The following is a 23,965-nucleotide window of genomic DNA, read 5'->3' on the forward strand; positions in this document are numbered from 1 at the left end:
CAGCAGGAAGTTAACTTACCTTTTAAAAAATGTATTATTCTACTTAAAGATGAAATAGAAAGGCAATTAGCTGATCAGAAGTCTACCTTTAATTCTGTTCACTGAAGTTTTAGACAGATTTTTAAAACATCATTTTAATCTGTATAGTTTAATAAAACAATATTGTTTTTGTTTATTGATTTTTTTTATCTCAATAGATCAATTTGTCTCAGACCATTTTTCCAGTTTCTTCTCTTTTTTTTAATTAAAGATATGGACTTTTTTAAAAAATTATTTTGTTTAACTCTATTTATTATTATTACTATTATTTTCCAGTTTAATCAGAGAGAGAGAGAGGCAAAGTGAGAAAGCAAGCCACCAGGTCCGGGACTTGAACCATAGTTGGCCATGTGGGAATCCAGTATTCTTAACCACCATGCCACCTACCAGCCCCTCCAGTTTCTTCTTGCCATTACAGTAAATTTTTCTTTTCTATTCTCTTCCTCCCTCTGTTTCCATCCTTCCTCTTCTCCTTCTTTCCTAGAATTTAAATGTTTTTGACTAAAACTTTAAATGTTTTTTAAGTTCAGTATTCATTCACTGTCAACTACATTGATGGAAAAGACAGAGACATGAAACAAAGGAAAACATGTATTTCTTTTGAAATGTATTTCTGTGTATAAATTTGAATAAGAACTAGATCACTTTAAAAAGATACTTACCTTCTCCTTGGAAAATTATATATATGTCAAGATATCCAAGTAGTTTTATATACTCTCCTAGATACTTTCTTAGTAGTTCAAGTAAGAAAAGGATTTTCTTTAAAAAGTCACTAATGTTGGGACCAGCAGTTAGCATAATGGCTATGTCGCTGAACTCCCATGTAGCCAACCGCAGTTCGAGTCCTGGACTTGGTGACTTAAACTCACACCAGGCATGTGTGCTTGCGTGCCCAAGATCCCGAAAAGAGAATGGAGGAGAAGGGATTGCAGCGTGGCCATCCCCCCTGGGGGGTGATTTCTCGCTTTCTGTCTCTCTCTGTCTTTCTGGCGAGAGCATGCACCCTATAGCAAAAACCTCTCCCCCACCCCCCAAAAAAGTCACTAATGTTTATAGTAGTTTCCCAAAAGAATACTAAATGCTTAAAAATAACCTTAAGATAGATGTGCGTAACTAATAAAAAATGTAGTATTTCACTGAGAGATTAAAGACAGTTTGAATAAATAAACATTATTCTGTTACATGGAAAGATAGTCAGTTTTACTCAAGTTAATTATTTTAATAAATCTAAATCAAAGTCCCACTGGGAATTTTAACCTAATTTTTAAAATTATTTGAAGAAATACAAGGATGGCCAGACAGACGGAGAGAGACATAGAGACAGAAAGGGAGAAATCACCCCCCAGGGGAGATGGTCACGCCTCAATCCCTTCTCCTCCATTCTCCTCTCAGGATCTTGGGCACGCACGCACACGCGCCTGGTGTGAGTTCTAAGCCACCGGGTCCGGGACGCAAACCGCAGTTGACTACATGGGAATCCAGCGACATAGCCATTATGCTAACTACTGGTTCCCAGCTAAGAAAAATTTTAAAAAATAATGTAAATGTAAGACTTTGCCCAACTACATACTGAAATATATATGAAACTACAATAATGAAAATAAGGTAAGATTTCTCCAGAAGAATAGAAAGTTAAATCAACTGAACTCAATAGCACTAAAATAGTCACTGATATGTTAAGTAAACAAGTATATAATAAAATACAAGAACATTGGGGTCTATAAACAGTGTAATAAACAGGTCTCCCTAGGATGTGATGGAATCAGTTCTGATGGACTACAGAGTTAAATGTCAAAAAAAAAGGAAGGAAGGAAGAAAGGAAGGAAATTAATTAATTAATTAATTATATGTACACGTAAATATGTAAGTAATCTGACCTTGGGATGTGAAATGACTCATTCAGAGTAACAGTAAAGGACAAAACAAGACATTGATTAATTGAAACTTCTTTGTAATAAAATATTCTGTAGATAAAGTTGAAAGCAAACAAGAAACTGAAAGAGAATATTTGCAGTATTTAAATCAGGTCATTGATTAATGCCCATAAGCTATAAGGAATTACTGCTTATCAGTTTCAAACAGTACCCTTAAGAAAAAAAAGAGTACACAGAGCAGTATGCAAATAGGCACAAGTTAGCTACTGAAAGGATGCTTATTTGGGGGCCAGTAGGTGGTGTGGTGGTTAAAGCACTGGATTCCTTCACAACTGACCCAGGCTCAAGTTCTAGACCTGGCAGCTTGAAAATCAGGCTGAGCACATGTGCATGAGTGCTCAAAATCCCAGAATGAGAATAAAGAGGGGATTGTGGCATGGCCATCCCCCTCTTGAGGGATGATTTCTCACTTTCCCCTGCTTTCTCTTTCTCCAGCAAGCACATGTGCCCTATGGCCAAAAAAAAAAAAAAAAAAAATTTTTTTTAAAAGTGCTCATTTTTTACTGAGAAACCAGGGAAGTGCAAATCTGAACAATAAAGTTTTTATTTTCTCCTTGAAATTTTCAAGAATGAAAGTGAGAGCTGATCTCCATTGTTCATATGGTATAGAGGAACTAGTATCTGCTGTTCATGATGTTAAAAATAGTACAGTGCTCCGGACCAGCAGTTAGCGTAATGGCTGTGTCGCTGGACTCCCATGTAGTCGACCGCGGTTCGAGTCCCGGACCCAGTGGCTTAAACTCACGCCGGGTGTGTGTGCGTGCATGTGTGCCCAAGATTCTGAGAGGAGAATGGAGGAGAAGGGATTGCAGTGTGGACATCTCTCCTGGGAGGTGATTTCTCGCTTTTTGTCTGTCTCTCTCTGTCTGTCTGGTGAGCACACACATACTATAGCAAAAACCTCTCTAAAAAAAAAAAGAAATAAAAAGAAAAAAATAATAGTACAGTGCTTTAATTATTATTAAATCTCATGTTGGGGGACCAGCAGGTAGCATGGTGGTTAAGGCGCTGGACACTCCCACATGGCCGACCACAGTTCAAGTCCCAGACCTGGTGGCTTGCTTTCTCACTTTCTCTCTCTCTTTCTCTGTCTCTCTCAGGTCAAATGAACATAAATGAATGAATAAATAAAATTAAATAATTTTTTAGAAGTCTCATGTAGTCGTTTAAAAAATTAAGTGGATAACTATGCATTGACATGGATTATTTAATTCAAGAAATATTTGTTTATCCATAATATATGCTGAAAGCTTTTCAGGATATAGTAATCGAATAAAATAAATAAAGGAAAATTTATGAATACCATCCTAAATATGTATAAAATATTTTAAAAGCTATGTAAGTATTTGATCATGTTTATGTGATTATATAATGAAATATTTAAAAGGATATTGTCAATAATAAAGAAAAGTGGCATGAAGAATGATGATTATAAAAGGAGCTTTTACTCTTTATATGCATCTATATTAGATTCTAAAAATAATACATATATATCACTAGTAATTTTTTAGGTATTCATATTGAAATCACAGTACATAAATGAACATCATAAAACTTTTTTTTTTCTTTTTTGAGAGACATTTCTGCTGTAGGGTGCATGAGCTTGCCACAGAGAGAGACAGAGACAGAAAGTAAAAAATCGACCTCCCCAGGAAAGATGGCCACACTGCAATCCCTTCTTTTCCAGTTTCCTCTCAGGATTTTGGACACACACGCACACATGTCTGGTGTGAGTTTAAGCCGCTAGGTCCGGGACTTGAACCACGGTCAACAATGTGGGAGTCCAGCAACGTAACCATTATGCCATCTGCTGATTCCAAGACATCATAAAACATAGTATCAATGATCTAAGGTAAAATTTGACATCTGACAGAATAGGCGAAAAAAAACAATGGCAATATTTTAGGAGCTCTTATAAATCATGGAGCCACCAGGTGGCATGGTGGTTAAGGTACTGGACTCCCATATGACTGACCACAGTTTGAGTCCCATACCTGGCAGCTTGCTTTCTCAATTTCCTTTTCTCTCTCTGTCTCTCTCTCTCTGGTGACATGCCCTATAGCAAATGTAAATAAATAAATAAATTTTATGTATATATATGTATATATATATGTAAAATTAAACAATTCTTTAAAGAAAAAGGAGCCTTTACAAATCAGTAAGAATATGTAATCACCATTTTTCATACAAGTGTAGGATAGACATTTGTTACAAAAAAGGCTAATATGTGAAAAATAGTTTCATTAATTATCAAAGAACAAAATTTAAATATTATATGATTTTTAACCTATCCTATTGACTGTGATATTAATAATATTATAATGCTACTTCAGAAGGTAGTGAGATACAGATTCTCATACATCATAGATCTTTTTCAGATATTAGTTTGGCAGTCTGTATCTAAAGTCATTCTTCTCCATCTCTATACCAATGAAATAATCAGATTCACACAAAGAGTTATAATAATGTAAAAATGTTAACCTAAATACCCAAAAGTAGAATGGTTAAACAAATTATGGGACACTCATAACCTAGAGAAGTTGCATAGGCTCAAAGTAGTCTTTTCTACAAATGTTTAATGATACAGCAAAAGTTTATACTGCATTGTTTAGTGAAAATGGCATAAAACTACATAGTATTTTAGATTAGGTATATATAATTGCTCTATGTATATACTTTTTAAAACTTGAAACCTATCCACTAAAGTGAACTTCTGTTTTCCTGGGGATTTTGCTCTCTTCTGTTTTCCAAGTCTGTAATAATTAGTAAGCAGTAATTTGTAATCAAACAATATCAGTGAATGTTACCAAAAAAGTGTAACTTAATAAGAAAAGATAATATTATCTGAAGAATATGTAGTGTTCTTATTCCTACATTTATGCAGACAAAACATCTTATCAAACTTATTTCAAATTTTATTTTTAGCAAAAAGAATTTTATTTTTTGAGATGCATTGTAAGAGATTTATGTAAAATAGAGAGGCAATATATTTATACTGAAGGGATGTTTTTCCAGTAATGAAAATACTGAAGTCTTCTCTCAGATCCTTGGTGCTGTGATCCCTAGGAAACAAAATTAATAATGACAAGGTATCTCAGTAGCCTCACTCGTGGAGAAAGAGTTTTACGCTTTGTTCAGTCTGTTGAAAGACCTAGAGAATTATTTCTGCTTGTGTACAAACTATTCATCAGGTATAGTATCACTTACCTTGGGTTACACCATTTAACTATTTTCGAATGTTTATTTAACTCTTCTTTTTCTTAAAATCATCTTTCAGACAACAATACTACAGCTTTCAGCTTATCTTTTTTTTTTTTTTTGGAGAGATTTTCACTGTAGGGCGCGTGTGCTCGCCAGACAGACAGAGAGAGACATAGAGACAGAAAGCGAGAAATCACCCCCCAGGGGGGATGGTCACGCCGCAATCCCTTCTCCTTCATTCTCCTCTCGGGATCTTGGGCACGCATGCACACGTGCCCGGCCTGAGTTTTAAGCCACCGGGTCAGGGACCCGAACCGCGGTCGACTACGTGGGAGTCCAGCGACATAGCCATTACGCTAACTGCTGGTTCCCAGCTTATCTTAACATACATTTTAATCTCTGTGTTCTTAAGAGAGACATGAAAAACTGGGGGCTGGCCCATAAGGTGGTGGTTAAGTCCACTGGATCCCACATGGCCAGCTGTGCGGTTTGCGTCCCAGACCTGGCAGCTTTGAAAACATACCAAGCTCAGGGACCAGCAGATGGTATGTATAATGGTTTCATCACGGGACTCCCATGGAGTCAACCATGGTTCAAGGCCTGGACCTAGCACATTAAAACTCACACTGGGTGCATGTGCTTGTGTGTCTAAAATCCCAAGAGGAGAATGGAGGAGAAGGAAGTGCAGCATGGTCATCCTCCCTGGGGTTGGGGTGGTGGTGGTGGTGATTTCTCACTTTCTGTCTCTTTCTGTGTCTCTGATGAACGCATGTACCCTATAGCAAAAATCCGTCTCCCAAAAAAAATACTAGATGCATGTGTTCATGCCCAAAATTTCAAAAAGAGGGAGAAATGGAGGGGAAGGGATTGTAGTATGACTGCTCTCCTTGAGGGTTTCTTCTCTACTTTCCCTCTTTTTCTCCCTGGTGAGTACACATGCCCTTTGACAATTAAAAAAAAGAAAGAAAAATTTGTTAGCTTCATTTCTAACATATTTATAAAATCATCTTCAGGGAACTTATCTGTAGACTTATTATATGTTGATTAGTCTATGTTCATTTTATGCTCTCTTAGCTTCCATTTCAAAATTCTGGAATTTGTAAATGTTTTCTGGGCTAGTCCATAATCCTGGAAGCTTTTAATTTTATCCAAAATCTATAATTCCTCATTTATTCATTTATTCACTGTTTTTTTTTTCTTTCTTCCCAGTGTTTTGCCATAGGGTACATACAGTTTTGTATGGAGAGATACAAAACTGGAGAGAAAGAAAGTGAAAAATGCCCCTTTCCCCCGAGAGAATGGCCACACTGCAGTCCTTTCTCCTCCATTCATCCCAGGATTTGGGGCACCCACCCACATGTGTCTGGTGTGATTTTTCAAGCCACCAGGTCTGGGACTTGAACTACAGGCAGCCATGTGGGAATCCAGTACCCTAACCACCATGCCACTTGCGGGCCCCCACCCAGTAAATATTTATTGAGTTACTACTGTGTACTAGTACCTAGAGTTATAAAAGTGAATAGGACATGATCATAATCTTTCTCTTCCTACTAATCTTGCTGAATTTTTGTTTGACGTCTTCTCTGAATTAGATAAATAAATGAAAATTTTATTTGGGTGAGGGGGGTAAAAAGCATGCTGAATTGCAAACTTCAAAAGAAATAACAATAAACTGAAAGTAACAGTATCATATGTGATAAACAGCACTTGGGAATATATAGACATAATATTTAACATATTAAGTATTTTAAGCATATAAGCATATTTAACATTAGATACATAATTTTATTTTAAAGGCAAAGGAGGTGGAGATATAATTAATACAGTTGTATGTATCAGATCTAGAGCTCAGGAAAGAGATCTGATTCTGTTACACAGGTTTAGCAGGCATTGGTTGGTACATAGAAGGTAATTAAAACTATGAGAGTAGCTTTCAACATCAACGTGAATAGATTCTTTTACCTTCTGTAGAGTCGGAAAGTGAAGTCAGCATCCATCTGTATATTTAAGGCAGTTTTACTAGTGTTACTAGTAATCTAAAGACAGATTTTTGCAGCAAGGTTAATTACCTGCCTGAAAACTGACTGCTGCCTCAATGAATTAATGAAAACTCTGTTCTCATAATAAAGCTGCTTGCCCAAAGATACGTAGTCATTCTGATTATCTTTTATTATTCTTTGTTTAAAAATCCTTATTTTGTCAATTCAAGAAAATCAATTGCAGTTTAGAAGATTCTGCATGTTATAATATGATTTAGTACTTATAACTCTTAGGATCAGTTTAGATGAATATTTAAATAAAGATCATTTAATTCCACTATTTGAACACTCTGATATTAATATTCTGTAGTGGATTGTTTACCTGCTTTCTCTCCCCCTAGATTGTGAGCTTCTCATTCAATCTTTGTGTCTTCTAGAGCATAGATCTTACCATTTAAAATGTACTCAATGAATGGTGGATAAATAAGTTCCTAAGAAAGAAAAAGAAAGAAATTTTTGACAGTTCTAAAAAGGATTACCCACAAGCAAAGTAGAACCTAATAATATAGGAGTGGAGAAAATGAGGGTTTCAGATAGTCATTTCTAAGAAGTTAAGATCCTTTAGGCATTTCATTTAGCTGATTAGGTAATATTTATTTTAATATTTTATCATCTTTAAAAACACATAACTTCCATTATTTGTAGGTTTTGTTTAATATCCTAGTGTTAAGAGTTTATCATTCTTTATAGATTTTTCATTATAGTCGACATTAGTGAGTATTCACAATATATATACATTACTTTTAGGTATGTTACAGTAAGTTTCAGTAAACAGTGAAGTTTTGTTTTCTTATTTCAGAAAATAGAAAATCCTGATGAACTGGCAGAACTTATAAATATGAACCTTGCACAACTTTGCTCACTTCTGATGGCTTTATGGGGACAGTTTCTGGAAGTTATAACACTACATGAAGAACTAAGAACTGTATTAGCACAAGAGCACCATACTTTAAGGGTAAGTTAAATAAAAGTGATGTTAGAGTGTCTTAATGAATATTACTTATCTTTAGCAATTTCTTATGAATGAAAAGCCTGGTTTTTACCTAGTGTGTTGATAAACCAGAAGACATTTATCATTGTGTTACTAATTTATGAAGTTAATAATAGAACAGTACAGTTAAGCTCATGACCTATCTCAGTCATACCACTGCTAGTAAGAAAACTACCTGTAAGCAATTAAAATAAATAAAGTTAAATAAAGTAATTCTTTAAAAAAAAAAAAAAAAAGGGGTGGAGGCCAGCAGGTGACGTGGTGGTTAAGGACGTTGAACTCCCACATGGCCGACTGCAGTTCAAGTCCCAGATCTGGCGGCTTGCTTTCTGCTAGTAAGAAAACTACCTGTAAGAAATAAAAAAAAAAAAATTAAAAAAAAGAAATTTTTTAAAAAAAAAAAAAAAAGGGGTGGAGGCCAGCAGGTGACGTGGTGGTTAAGGACGTTGAACTCCCACATGGCCGACTGCAGTTCAAGTCCCAGATCTGGCGGCTTGCTTTCTCACTTTCCCCCTCTCTCTCTCACTCTGTCCCTCTCTGGTCAAATTGAAAAGAAAAAAAAAAAAGTTAAATAAAATAATTCTTTTTTTAAAAAAAAAAGAAAAGAAAAACTACCTATTAGCAAATAAAATAGGAAACTGTATGATACTATGTAATCTCAAGAGCCCAAGAACAGGAAGTATATTCAGGCCTCGTTAGGAACAGGAATCAGGAACTAAAGAGCCATTTCAAACTACTGATGGTTCTCCCTCTTCTCCCTTTCCTTTCTGTTCTTCCCCTTACATAATACAGGAATGAATGTATTATATATTGCAAACTCCAGCAGGGTGGGAGCAGTGTAAACAAAGAGTCTTCAAAAATGTGTATTATGAAAAAACTTTACATGGATTTCAATTTTTTTTTGCTCCAAAATAAACATGGTACAAACTTTTTGAAGCCCTCTCATATGTTTGCTATAGGCCTAGAATATACATTAAAAAAATTTTTACAGTAGCACCTCAGGAATCTTTGACATACTAAATATCTATCTTTTTAGTCTTATTTCCTTATATACCCTGCACATACCCTAATTTTCCTTGACCTACTAGGAATTCCTCCAAACATCATGTTTAATGTTTTTCCTTTTTTAAAAAATTATGAATAAAACATAGAATCAAAAAAGTGAAGTGGAATATTGCCAGTACCACAGATGTGCTGACTTTTCTAATTACCATCCCCTTCCTGACACTTACAAGCAACCTCTATGCTCTTTTGTGATGATGAGTTTCTTACCTTTCTTTTTATGTGTGCATATAGTAAATAATGGGAATTGTGGGAACCAGCAGTTAGCGTAATGGCTATGTCACTGGACTCCCACGTAGTCGACCGCAGTTCGCGTCCCGGACCCGGTGGCTTAGAACTCATGCCGGGCGCGTGTACGTGCGTGCCCAAGATCCTGAGAGGAGAATGGAGGAGAAGGGATTGCGGCATGACCATCCTCCCTGGGGAGTGATTTCTCCCTTTCTGTCTCTATGTCTCTCTGTCTGTCTGACGAGCGCACGTGCCCTATAGCGAAAAAACCTCTCCAAAAAAAAAAAAACCACCATGCCATCTGCTGATCCCTGCCAAATTTTCCCCTTCTTTTTGATTTCTTATTTACATTCAAATTGCATATCTCTGTGCCATACAATATGCTTTTTCAAAATACTCATGCAGTATGTGACAATCAAATCATGGATATGACCAATATAAGTCATTTTCAGTAGAAAACTTTACATTCTTGTGTCCATTAAGTATTTCTTCCCTTACAATGGGAACTTTTAAAATTTTACAAATCTGGTAATGAAATAATGTATATATTATTGTGGCTTTAAATTGCATTTCTCTGATGGCCCATGTTTTGTATGATTATTAGCTATATAGATTTCCTCTTTGTAAAGTGCCTATTCAAATCTTTTGCCCTTTTTATATACAATTACCTGTCCTCCTATTCTTGGTTTATAATTTTCTATATTATATAATATATGCAAATCAGTATGAAAGGGCAAGATTTTGATAAATGATGCTGGCATAATTGAGTATCCACATGGAAAAAACAACTAGTTTAGTTCTAGGTTGGTTGGAAACTTAAAACGTGAACAATAAAAGTGTAAATCTTCTATAATATAAGAGAAAACTCATGGCCAGTAGGTGGTGTGATGGTTAAGGCACTGGATTCTCACATGGCTGACAACAGCTGGAGTCTCGGACCCAGTGGCTTGAAGATCTTGCTGGGCACATGTGTGTGCATACCGAAAATCCTAGGAGGAGAATGGAGGAGAAGGGACTATGGTATGGCCATCCCCCTGGGGGTGATTTCTCACCTGCCTTCTCTCTGTCTCTCACTGTTTCTCTCCTGAGAGTATATGCACCCTGTGACAAAAACCTAGGGGGGGAAAAAAAAAGGAAAATTTATGGAAGTGAGGCCATTTTTTCAAGGTAACACATATAATAATCTATTAGTTTATAGGACCTACACCGAAGATTAGAATCTAACAGGGAGAGACCAGCAGGTGGCATGGTGGTTAGGGTGCTGAACTAGTACATAGTGGACCCTGATTCAACCTGGTGGCTTGCTTTCTTACTTTCCCTCTCTCTCTCTCCCTCTCTGTCTCCCTGATGATTATGTGTGCCCTGTAGCAAGTTTTAAAATAACAACAATGATAAATAAAATTAAATAAATAATTCTCTTTTTTTTAATCTAACAGAGATGGGTGCATATAAAGTTATGTTATAGTAAATACTGTATTAGCAGTATGAGCAACATATTAGAAGCACAGGTGAAAGAGCATTTAACTCTGTAAAGCATTAATAAATACCTGTTTTGAATGCTCAGGGATTTACTCGCAGCTCTTTGCTAAACTTTGAATAGTTGATATTGCCAAAAATTCTCCCTTTCTGTCTCTATGTCTCTCTGTCTGTCTGACGAGCGCACGTGCCCTATAGCGAAAAAACCTCTCCAAAAAAAAAAAAAACCACCATGCCATCTGCTGATCCCTGCCAAATTTTCCCCTTCTTTTTGATTTCTTATTTACATTCAAATTGCATATCTCTGTGCCATACAATATGCTTTTTCAAAATACTCATGCAGTATGTGACAATCAAATCATGGATATGACCAATATAAGTCATTTTCAGTAGAAAACTTTACATTCTTGTGTCCATTAAGTATTTCTTCCCTTACAATGGGAACTTTTAAAATTTTACAAATCTGGTAATGAAATAATGTATATATTATTGTGGCTTTAAATTGCATTTCTCTGATGGCCCATGTTTTGTATGATTATTAGCTATATAGATTTCCTCTTTGTAAAGTGCCTATTCAAATCTTTTGCCCTTTTTATATACAATTACCTGTCCTCCTATTCTTGGTTTATAATTTTCTATATTATATAATATATGCAAATCAGTATGAAAGGGCAAGATTTTGATAAATGATGCTGGCATAATTGAGTATCCACATGGAAAAAACAACTAGTTTAGTTCTAGGTTGGTTGGAAACTTAAAACGTGAACAATAAAAGTGTAAATCTTCTATAATATAAGAGAAAACTCATGGCCAGTAGGTGGTGTGATGGTTAAGGCACTGGATTCTCACATGGCTGACAACAGCTGGAGTCTCGGACCCAGTGGCTTGAAGATCTTGCTGGGCACATGTGTGTGCATACCGAAAATCCTAGGAGGAGAATGGAGGAGAAGGGACTATGGTATGGCCATCCCCCTGGGGGTGATTTCTCACCTGCCTTCTCTCTGTCTCTCACTGTTTCTCTCCTGAGAGTATATGCACCCTGTGACAAAAACCTAGGGGGGGAAAAAAAAAGGAAAATTTATGGAAGTGAGGCCATTTTTTCAAGGTAACACATATAATAATCTATTAGTTTATAGGACCTACACCGAAGATTAGAATCTAACAGGGAGAGACCAGCAGGTGGCATGGTGGTTAGGGTGCTGAACTAGTACATAGTGGACCCTGATTCAACCTGGTGGCTTGCTTTCTTACTTTCCCTCTCTCTCTCTCCCTCTCTGTCTCCCTGATGATTATGTGTGCCCTGTAGCAAGTTTTAAAATAACAACAATGATAAATAAAATTAAATAAATAATTCTCTTTTTTTTAATCTAACAGAGATGGGTGCATATAAAGTTATGTTATAGTAAATACTGTATTAGCAGTATGAGCAACATATTAGAAGCACAGGTGAAAGAGCATTTAACTCTGTAAAGCATTAATAAATACCTGTTTTGAATGCTCAGGGATTTACTCGCAGCTCTTTGCTAAACTTTGAATAGTTGATATTGCCAAAAATAGTGAATTTAAAAAAGAAAAACTTGGAGTACATACATATAACTTACTTTTATAAACATATACCAAAGCAGTATTATATATTACTCATACTAAGTTTAAACTTGACATTTTTTTTCTCTGGAAGTCTTTTGCCTAAAGTTAAGCCATCTTGCCATCAGGTGGCAGTCATGCCTTAGTTATAGCCAGTTCATAAGTTTATTCATTACACATTGCCACAGCATGGTAATCATGGGTAGAGAGGAATGAGAAGAAACCTCAAATGGGTGCATAGAGGAAATGGTAGGCTGCTGGTAATGGAGAGTTTTAATGTACAGTAAAGGTAAATGAGCACAAAATTTGGAATCTTTCAAATCAAAATTGGTCTGGTCAGATCTTCATGAGTAAAATAGATTCCTGCATCATTATATGTTTAAAACCAAAGAAGCCTAAATCACATTTCACTTTAGAAAAGGATATTAATTGTAATATATTTCCGTCATCTTTCTGTACCCTCCAAACAAGACATCTTGTCTATCTACTAACCATTGCTTACCATTGCCCAGTAGCAAACGAAGCTTTTTTTCTCCCCACAACTAAAAATGAAACGGTCAAAATACAAGCATAATGGAGCAAATAGTCAACTAGATTCAGCAAATATTTGCTACAAATTACTTGTTTCTATAATATAAAGATAAAAGTTTTGGGGCCAGAAAGGTCATCAGATATGGTTCCTTGGCCACTGGATCCCACATGGCCAAGTACAGTGTTCAAGTCCATACCCAGTGACTTGAAAATCACACCAATGAGTGTGTGTGTGCGCGCCCCACATCCCAAGACGACACTGGAGGAGAAAGGATTGCTGCATGGCTAATCCCCCTGGGGGCTGATTTCTCACTTTCTCTCTCTCTCTCTCTCTGGTGTGTATATACCCTGTAGCAAAATATATATGTATTTGATATATATTTTTTTTCTTTAAATGTATTTATTTACATTCATTCACAATACATCATCACAGCAAACAAAATGAGATTTCCCATCCAGAATACACTGTATATTGGTTCAATCAAGCACATAAACATACGTGTTGTCAACAAACAATTTTCCATTTCCTATTTCCTGTATATTTTGTTATTTTTGCCATCCTTGATTCCCTATCTCTCACCTTACTCCGTGTCTCACCCTCCTCTCACACTGTCTCTGGTATCCACGGTTGCTTTCTATGCCTTTTCCCCCATTTTATTTATTCACCAAAGAACTTAATTAATCTAAATACCTCCAATAGCAAGTGCAACTAATATATACATATCCATGAACACAAGTCTGACCCTAGGCGTAAACCTCAGTGAGTAGAATGAACATACAACAAAGTAGCACCGAGCTGGGATTATATAGCTTACTGCAGTCCTCAAATATGCATTTTTTAAAATTTCATGAAAAATAGTTTTCATGATTTTTTTCCTGAAATTTTTTTTAATTAATTAATTTACATTCATCCCCTAATCATCGTCACAGCATACAAAAAGTGGTTTTCCATCCAGAATATACTGCATAGTGGCTTAATCGTGTATATTACCAATAATTTTCTATTTCTAGTGTCATATATACACACACACACACACACACACACGCACACACATATATATATATTTACCCCTATGTTTGACCCTCTGCCCTTTCCCACCCTCTTCTCACACTGTCTCTGGTGTCTACAGTTGTATTCCATTCCTTTTCCCTCCACATTTTATTGATCACTCAATTTCTTAAATAATCTAACTACTTTCAATAGCAAGTTCAGCTGGTAATTTCAAGAAAAGCAGTTTTGAATTGGTAAGGAAATTTCCTTAAAACTTAAAGCCTGGAAACAGGTTAGTATCCTGTTCAAATAGTAGGTACATGAAACTATTGACAGCTCAAGACAGGACAAAAACTCTTAAAACCGGACAACAAAGCCTAGAAGAAAAGCAGCAATATTTTAGTCAAAAGTCACAGAATGCTATTTCACCAGTTCAGTCTCATGTATTTAATCTATCTTCTGTTGTGGTTCGATCTTCCCGATTGAATTCTGGGATATAATATTCAACTCTAGACTTGTCCCTACAACTAAGTTGGCCATTTTCTTAGTTTTTGAGCTCTTATTTCTGTGTGACTACATTTAATTTTCCTGACATAGCACTCGCTTGAGAACTTATTGGAGATCTGGTCTGGTGCTGGTAAATTCTTTCAGGTTTTGTTTATCCGAGAATGTTCCTGTCTTTTCTTCCCATATGAAGGACAGCCTTGCCGGGTACAGTAGTCTCAGTTGTAATTGCTTTTCCCTTAACACTTTAAATATATTTTCCTATTCTTTCCTTGTTCACATTGTTTCCGATGAGAGGTCTGCTGTTAGTCTGATGGGATGTCCTTTGTAGGTAACTTGCCATTTCTCTCTTGCCAGTCTTAGTATCTTGTCTTTGTCTGTGGTTTTGGTCAGTCTGGCTATAAAGTGTCTTGAAGACGATCTTGGGTTGATTCTATTTGGGGTCCTTTGAATTTCTTGGGATTGGATCTTTGAGTGCCTCTCTAGATTTGGAAAGTTTTCTTGCAGGATTTCATGGAATAGATTATCAGTGCCCTTATGAGTCTCTTCACCTTCAGGGATACCAGTTATCTGGATGTTTGGACATTTGATGGTATTTACTATTTCTCGCATATTATTCTCATTTTTTTGAGCCATTTTCTCAGTCTTTGTAGTTGATTTTTCTAGGTCAGCCATTTTCTCTTCTACATATGAAATTCTATTTTCTGTATGATCTAATCTGCTTTTAATACTTTCAAGGGATATTTTGACTTCCTGTATTATAACCTTGATCTCTAACAGGTCCCTTTGATTCTTCGTTAAAGTGTGTAATTCCTCTTTTAGATCTTGCACTTGCAAGAACTTGCAAGAATTTCCTCACCTCCCAGACCTTGTCAGCTCCTTTTTCCTTTCTCTTCTGCAGTTCATTGTCTCTCTTCTCTTCCATCTCTGTTAGCTTCGCCATTATGACTATTCTAAATTCTTTATCAGACATATCCATGATTTCCGTTGAACTGTCTGTGGATGAAGAGGAGCCATTCTTTTCCCTTGGGGGAGAAGTATTTTCTTGCTTTCCCATATTTCTTGTGGTCCTGCAGTAATTTCTAGTCATCTGATGGAAAAGTGTGTTTCTTCCCAAACTTGAAGTTCAATCTGAGTATCCAAGGAGCATGCAGAAAAGAAAACAGAGAGAGAAACAACAGCAACAAAAACAACCAAGAGACAGAGAAAAAGACAAGAAAAAAATTTTTTAAAAACTAAAAAAATTGTTTTTTTTTTTAAAGCAAAAATTAGAAATCACTGGTTCTCAATAGCCATGAAGGGGTCTACTGGGGCCTGTGCCCTTGCCTTTCCTGAGTTGGGAGGGGAAGAGGGGATTATTAACAAGATAAAGGGAAAGGAGGGGCTGAGAGCACAGAAACTGCTTAACTTTAAAAAATTTTAAAAAGGAAAAATTACAAAAAAAAAAAAAATGAGAGACAGAGAGAGAGACAGAGGGAGAGAGACAAAGACAGATACAGAGACCAGAGGCTGGAAAGTCATCCTACCATGCGAATTTAAGGGCTGGAGGCTGAATTATCAGTGGAAAGTTCATTTCTCCTAGTCTCCTGAAATCACTAGTTCTCAGTAGCCATGAAGGGGGGTCATCAGAGGCCTGTGTCCTTGCCCCTTTCCACACGAGTTTGAGGGCTGGAGGCTGAATTATCAGTGGAAAAATCTTCATTTCTCCAAGTCTCCTGAAATCACTAGTTCTCAGAAGCCATGACGGGGTCTTCTCGATATATATTTAAATATATATATATATTTGCTAAAGGGCAGGTGTGCCATATAGATATAGATAGATATAGATATAGGTAGTTCCTAGTCTTAAAAACATTACTTTAAAAGGGAAGATGATTCACATATCAGTTATTTTAGGGCACAAGGTGGAAATGAGTGTGATATATACACACTTTTTAGATTAAAAACTTTTATCAGAACCAGTAGATAGCATAGCAGTTATGTTGTTGGACTCCAACATGGCCGACTGTGGTTTGAGTCCTGGACCCAGTGGCTTTTACATAACACCTAGCGCATGTGCGTGCATGCCCAAAATCTCGAACCTAGCGCATGTGCGTGCATGCCCAAAATCTCGAGAGAAGAATGGAGGAGAAGGGATTACATAGTGGCCATCCCCCCTAGGGTGGTGATTTCTCACTTTCCCTTTCACTGTCTCCGTGTCTTTGGTGAGTTGATGCGCCCTAAAGCAAAACAAACAAACAAACTTTTATTACATACATTATCTTGTTTGTCTTTACAGTAACTCCATATGTAGGACAAGTATTGTAGTTTGAAAAGCAGCCATCTAAGGCTCAGGGGTTAAATGCCCGAAGTCCATTGCTAGTAAGTAAGTGGATCAATTCTAGTAACACCTACTTGGACGCCAACACATAGCACGGTGGAAGTGCTAACCGATTGTGTCATTTTCCCCATGTGCTGGGCACTATTCTGGATACTGATGCTGTAGACCAATTGAACTGCAGCCTTTAAGGAAAACAAATGGGATCTAGGATATTAACCTAAATTTCCCACTCTAGTCCTTATTGTTCCTTTTATTTCATGCAATATAGCAATACATTGCTTGGGTAACTCTGAAAAGGGAAAAGTTCGATTTTCTCAGGGATGGTTGTGAAAAGGCTAATGGAGGCAGTTTCTTTCTCTACCGTTCTATGCCAGATTGACTTTTTAAATGTGCCATGTTATTAATATTCCCTTTTGAAATTTTTTAGGTACGCAGATTTTCTGAGGCATTCTTTTGTTTTGAACATCCAAGAGAAGCTGCCATTGCATACCAGGAACTTCAGTGAGTAGCATAAATCCAAAATTAAAATGACTTTTCTTCCTTTTATATAATCTCAGAATGTATTAATGACAGAGTATAAAATATTTATAAGAGAAGAAATTAGAATTTGATGTTCAGAAATCCCTTTTTAATCACTTGGGCTTAATCTTACAAATTACATCACAGACACCCATACTGTGCATAAAGAAGCATAATACACTGTACTCTTTTCTCCCCTTACGTCAGATCTTTGGGAGATTTGGTAACCCCATATAGCTGTGACTCCAACCTTCCATTTGACCATCTTACTCTGTATTTTTGTAAGTCAGAATCTCTCAGGTTCATCATTTGCTATTGCCTGAGTGTATGTGCACTTTTCAGAGAGAGATGGAAAGAGAAAAAGAGAGAGAGAAGAAGAAAGCATCCCCATTGGGACATGGTCATGCCATAATCCCTTCTCCTCCATCATGTTGGGACTTTTCACACATACATACTCATGGCTAGTGTGTTCCCAGGCCACCAGGACCAGATTCAGACTATGATCAGCCATATGGGACCAAATTCCCTTAACCATTATACTACAGGATTATCCCTCAAAATATTCTTAATATTCTTAACCACTTGCTGGCATGGTGGTTAAGGGCGCTGGACTCTCACATGGCTGACCTTGGTTCAAGTGCCAGACCTGGCGACTTGCTTTCTCACTTCCCTCTCTTTCTCTCTCTCTCTCTCTCACTCTGTCCCTCTCTATTCAAATTCAAATTAATTAATTAATTAATTAAGATAAATAAAATATTTTTTAAAAAAAAATGCTTAAAGCCCAAGAAAGCCATACCTAAATAGTCTCAGTAGGATAGATGAAAGGCATTTATTCTGGATATTCTATCTGTAAGTCATCTACATAGCAGTAGACAGTGCCAGTCAGGCTACCTGTGAAAATCTGTAATAAAAAACAGTGATAGGGACCAGCAGTTAGCATAATGACTATGTTGCTGAACTCCATGTAGTTGACCGAGTTCGAGTCCCGGACCCAGTGGCTTAAACTCACGCCAGGCACTTGTGTGTGCATGCCCAAGATCCTGAGAAGAGAATGGAGAAGGGATTGCGGCGTGGCCATCCCCCCAGGGGGTGATTTCCTGATTTCTATCTCTCTGTTTCTCTCTGTCTTTCTGGCGAGTGCACGTGCCCTGTAGCCAAAAAACAAACAAACAAACAAACAAACAACAACAAAAAACAACTCTCCAAAACAAAAACAAAAAACAGTGATGAACATAGCATGGTTAAGGGAAGCCAGATCCCATATCACTGACTATAATTCAAATCCTGGCTCTGGAAGACTTGAAAAAGATGTTGACCACAGGTACGTGCATGGTCCAAATCCCAACAGGATGGAAAATGGAGGCGAAGGAATTATGGGTGTGATCACACTCTATTGGGAGGTGCTTTTTTCTTGTCCCTCTCTTTCTCTGGAGAGTGCATGAGCCCTTTGACATCTTAAAAAATTACATATTTTGAGAGCATTATACTGAGTGAGAGAACACATTAAAAAATGAATATTGTATGATTGCATTATGTGAAGTTCTGAAATAGGCAAAAGTAAGATGAAAAACATTAGAACAGTAGCTGTCTTGGCATTGACCCGGGCTGAGGGATTGGAAGAGGCTAAAGGGACTCTGAATATAGAAATGTTCTGTATCATGTCCTCATTTGTCAAAATCGTACAGCCAGGGTTGGTATATTACAGTGCATCACTTCTCAGCCTTTTAGCTAAGATTTAGAATAGTATATATTTCAATGAGTATAAATTATACCTCAAAAACATTTATAAACAATAATGAAATTAAAAAAAAAAACCTACAGTGGTGAGTATTGAAATACAGATGAAACCAAGAAAGTCATTGTTAATTATTGAAGCTGGGTGATGAACACATGGGTTTTTAAATATATTGTGTTTACTTTTTTTATTTTGAATTACTCAATTTTATTTATTGTTTTTATTTTATTTTATTTTATTTTACTTTATTTTATTTTATTGATGTTAACTGGAGAGAGACAGAGAGAAGGAAAGTGAGAAAGGAAGCTGCCAGGTCCGGGACTCAATCCACAGTCAGCCACATGGGAGTCCAGATGCCTCAACCACATGCCACCTGCTGACCCCGATATTGTGTTTACTTTTACTTGTTAAAAATTGTTCATAAGAAAGGATTTTTTTCCAACTATTTTGTGTTAGTTGTGTACCTTGTTTTAAATAGATGTTAATTTTATCCATCCTTATATATTAAGTAGAGAAGTAACTGAACACATTTCTTTCTCAGCAATATTATAAAATAACTAGTCATCATTTGGGCTTTTGGTATTTCTCCTATATGCTATTTGTACAGATTAGCAAGTTCAGACATTAAGCAACAGATCTTTATAATGATATAAGAAAGTATGGAAGAATGTAATAGATATTAAATAATTTGTCAACAAACTGTAATTTTATAAACTAATAATTTATTGTCAACAAGCCAAATTTTTATTTTACCAATTTTTATATCTGACTAAGCATTTCTTTCATAAGGAGGTTATGTCTTGGGGAAGGGGAAGTAGGAACATTGGAGGGATGGGAAGGAGGCAGAGTCTATAAAGTAGAAATGGGCATAATTTTTTTAAATTACAATCTGATTTAAGAAATATTTTTCAGTGCTCAGAGTCATCTACAGATGTGCACCGCTATCAAAAATACTTCCTTCTGCAGTTCTCTTCCACCCCTACCTATTGAATGTAGTGAATTAGATGGAGATCTCAATTCATTACCTATAATCTTTGAAGATAGGTATTTAGATTCAGTTATTGAAGGTAAGTATCATCTAACTAAAATATATAAACTATATCTCTCATTTTTAGTATATTCTTCCTAATAGTCATAAAACCATTCCCTAATGTGGAGTAGTTTTATTTCTCCTATAGTTTTATTTATTTTTGAGGATATTAGAAAGTTATAGTTAGAAAAAATAGCCTTAATCATATGAGCTCTCATGCTTTGTTTTAAACCTGAATCTTTTTTTCTTTGGATAAAAGACTTAGATGCGCCCTGGATGGGAACTCAGCATCTTCAGAGATCAGAGTCCAGTAGGATGGATAAATATGAGACTGAAGAAAGCTCTGTAACAGGACTTTCTAGCCCAGACTTGAAAGTCAGACCTGCTGGTGCCTCCAGTATTTGGTATACAGAAGGTGAAAAGCAGCTAACAAAATCTCTAAAAGGAAAGAATGAAGAATCAAATAAACCCAAAGTTAAGGTTACTAAGCTCATGAAAACAATGAAACCTGAAAGCACAAAAAAATTAATAAAACAGAACTCTAAGGATTCTGTGGTTTTAGTAGGCTACAAATGTTTGAAAAGTACATCAAATGATCTCACTAAAAGCTTTGAAGGCAATTCTTCACATAGTCAGAAGGAGGGTCTGGATCCCACAATATGTGGATATAATTTTGACCCCAAGACCTACATCAGACAGACAAGTCGAAAGGAAGCTAGCTATTTGCCAGCTAATACAGAGAGAACTGATCAAAAGTCTCCAGATATTGAAAATATGAAACCAGACCAGTTTGATCCTTTGAACTCTGGCAGCCTAAATCTTTGTGCAAATTTGTCCATTTCAGGTAAACTTGATATCTCCCAGGACGATAGTGAAATTACACAAATGGAACACAATCTGGCATCTAGAAGTTCATCAGACGATTGCCATGATCATCACACAATCTCATCTTCGGGAGTTAGAACAATTGAAGTCAAACACAGTAATAAAGATGCTTTCAGTGGAGAGAAAATAACTGTTAAAATAGGACCTTGGACAGACCTTCGACAAGATGAAATATTTGTGGATAATTTGCTACCCAACCTTGAGTCTTTAGAATCTAATGGTAAATCTAAATCTATAGAAATAACACTTGAAAAGGAAGCTTTTCAAGAAGCAAAGTGTCGTTCTATTGGAGAATCATTAGCTAAATTAAGAAGTAATCTTCTTGCTCCTGCTACAAAAGAGTATCATGTTGTAGTAAGTGGAGATACAATTAAGTTACCAGATATTAATGCCACATATGCCTCATCTAGATTTTCCGATTCAGGTGTTGAAAGTGAACCAAGTTCTTTTGCAACACATCCAAATCCTGATATAGTCTTTGAAACTGTGCCAGGGCAAGGTCTATACAGTAATGAAAGATTATTTCCTCAGCTTTTGATCAAACCTGACTATAATGTAAAATTTTCATTAGGAAGTCATTGCACTGAGAGTACAAGTGCTTTAAGTGAAATACAGTCATCTTTGACATCCATAAACTCTCTGCCTTCTGATGACGAACTGTCACCTGATGAAAATTCTAAGAAATCTGTTGTACCTGAGTGCCACCTAAGCGATAGCAAAACCGTATTAAATCTAGGAACAATTGATTTGCCAAAATGTGACAATACTAAGAAGTCAAATATTATTTTGCAACAGCAGAGTGTTGTATTTTCAGGGCATTTGGACAATGAAACTTTAACAGTACATTCCTTAAATTCAAGCACTAAAGACCCTTTACAATTTGTTTTTTCAGATGAAGATACTTCCAGTGATGTGAAAAATAGTTGCAGCTCCAAACCTAACTTGGACACAATGTGTAAAGGCTCCCAGAGTCCTGATAAAGCTAATAACTCTGCAGGGACAGCAATTGCTTTCAATTCAAAACTGATTTGTTTGGGTACTCCTTATGTTGTTTCAGGTTCTGTTTCTGCTGATACAGAACTTAGTGAAAACAGAACTGAGGAAAGAAAAAATGATAATGCATTAAATCTCAAACAGATATATTCAGAAACTCCTAAAGTTGAAAGTGAAACTGATCTGGGTACAAATGACCCTTTTTCAGCAAGTACTGATATGGTAAAACAAGGGCTCGTGGAAAATTATTTTGGTTCTCAAAGCAGTACGGATATTGACACATGTGCTATTAGCTACAGTAATCCAGTTAGCCCTCAGAAGGAGACTTCTGTAAAAGAAATTAGTAATCTTCAGGGTAAGCAGGATGAGGAAGAAGAACAGGATCAACAAATGATTCAAAATGGGTATTATGAAGAAACAGATTACTCAGCTTTGGATGGAACAGTAAACGCTCACTGTACAAGCAGAGGGGCATTAGCCGAGGAAAGACTAATAAAATCTGAAAAAATAAACAGTGAATATTTAAGGGATGGTATAAACATGCCTACTGTTTGTTCTTCGGGTTGTTTGTCCTTCCCATCTGCACCACGAGAGTCTCCTTGTAGTGTCAAATGTTCTTCCAAAAGTCAATTTGATGCCATAACAAAGCAGCCAAGCAGCACTTCTTACAACTGCACATCTTCAATTTCCTGGTATGAAAATTCACCAAAACCTCAGATACAAGCGTAAGTAACGATGCACGATAGCATGGTGCTACTGAAACACACACACATACACACAGACCATAAATAGCACTATGAAGTTGAACATCTATTTTGTTCTCCAATTTATGTAATACAAAAAAATGCCTCTTCAAAAATGAAGAAATTAATGCATTATACCCTTTCCCAGATAGACTTTTAATTCCCAGATGGTTGTCCTGACCTATAGGCTACACATTGCTGACAAAACTTTTCCATTAAGAGTTTTATGTGAAAAGTATAGGAAAATTGAGGTTAACTTTTTTTTTCATCAGTAGCTAATTTCTCTCCCATTAACTCCCAAACAAAAGCCAAGTTATATAAATACATCTAGGAAATAAGGACAATATTAGATAAGTGAATTACAGTTTAACAGAAACTTCTTAAACCTATCAAGACCTGATTCCTTCAGTTAAGTCAGTGGTTTCCAGAATTAAGATGTCAAGGACAAGTAAAATTTCAAGGAAAATTGGGGATGAAAGGTTTAAAAGTATGCACTGGTTCTCAAGACAATCCCAAAGAAATATTTTAAAGTTATTTTAGATTTAAAGCATTCATCATATTTGATCAGGGTAAGTATTAAAAGTAGTAAAGAAACATATCTTGTGATTTTTAAATCATTGAGGTGATATTTTCATGATTTTAAAACCAAATACTGCTGGGTCTTGTACTCTGAGATTCTCTGAAAACTGAATATAATTCTTAGTACACAATATCTCTTACGTATCCCAGACTGAATCACATCTGTGGGGTGAAGTCTGGGCATGTATGTATATAGTGGATTTTTGAAGTTCTCAGATTATTCCAACTAATACATGAAATTAAGATCCATAGATCAGAGAGCTGGTGAAATCAGTGAGGCAGCAGTGGCTGACTTAAAAGTGTAATCTGCTGGGAAATGAGGTTGTACTGGCTCCTGGTTCTCTCACACTCACTCTGAGTCAGGAAGCAGTAGTCTATATACATCTTCACCTAGCGTGTCCTACTCAGGTTAGTGTTCAGCAGCTTCTTTGGGTTTCAATTTTATCAGTAAAAATGATATGTTAAATAGTTCATGATGTTTGATGTTTGCAGTCTCCAAGTTGGTTAGATTTGTCAGTAATTTCAAGTATTTGCCCTATATTTAGTCACATCTTCCTCTTGGTTCTGCTCCTTAAGTTATT

At 36.3% G+C, this 23,965-nt stretch overlaps 1 protein-coding gene across 15 annotated transcripts in view; it reads left to right on the plus strand.

The window, feature by feature from the left end:
* Nucleotides 1-23,965, plus strand: part of FAM135A (family with sequence similarity 135 member A) — a 124,337-nt gene that overhangs the window by 63,699 nt on the left and 36,673 nt on the right. For 10 of the 15 annotated variants that reach the window (XM_014584119.2, XM_027768243.1, XM_006168294.3 and 7 more), the window contains 4 exons: nt 8,013-8,168; nt 17,328-17,401; nt 20,067-20,221; nt 20,444-22,787. In XM_014584119.2, the coding sequence (XP_014439605.1) occupies nt 8,013-8,168; nt 17,328-17,401; nt 20,067-20,221; nt 20,444-22,787 (2,729 nt within the window). The remainder of the gene's footprint in view (nt 1-8,012; nt 8,169-17,327; nt 17,402-20,066; nt 20,222-20,443; nt 22,788-23,965) is intronic. The other 5 variants (XM_027768250.1, XM_027768251.1, XM_014584122.2 and 2 more) reach the window with 3 other exon arrangements.

Source organism: Tupaia chinensis, unplaced genomic scaffold (genome assembly GCF_000334495.1).
Source record: "Tupaia chinensis unplaced genomic scaffold, TupChi_1.0 Scaffold145685_1, whole genome shotgun sequence".
Taxonomy (NCBI): Eukaryota; Metazoa; Chordata; class Mammalia; order Scandentia; family Tupaiidae; genus Tupaia; species Tupaia belangeri.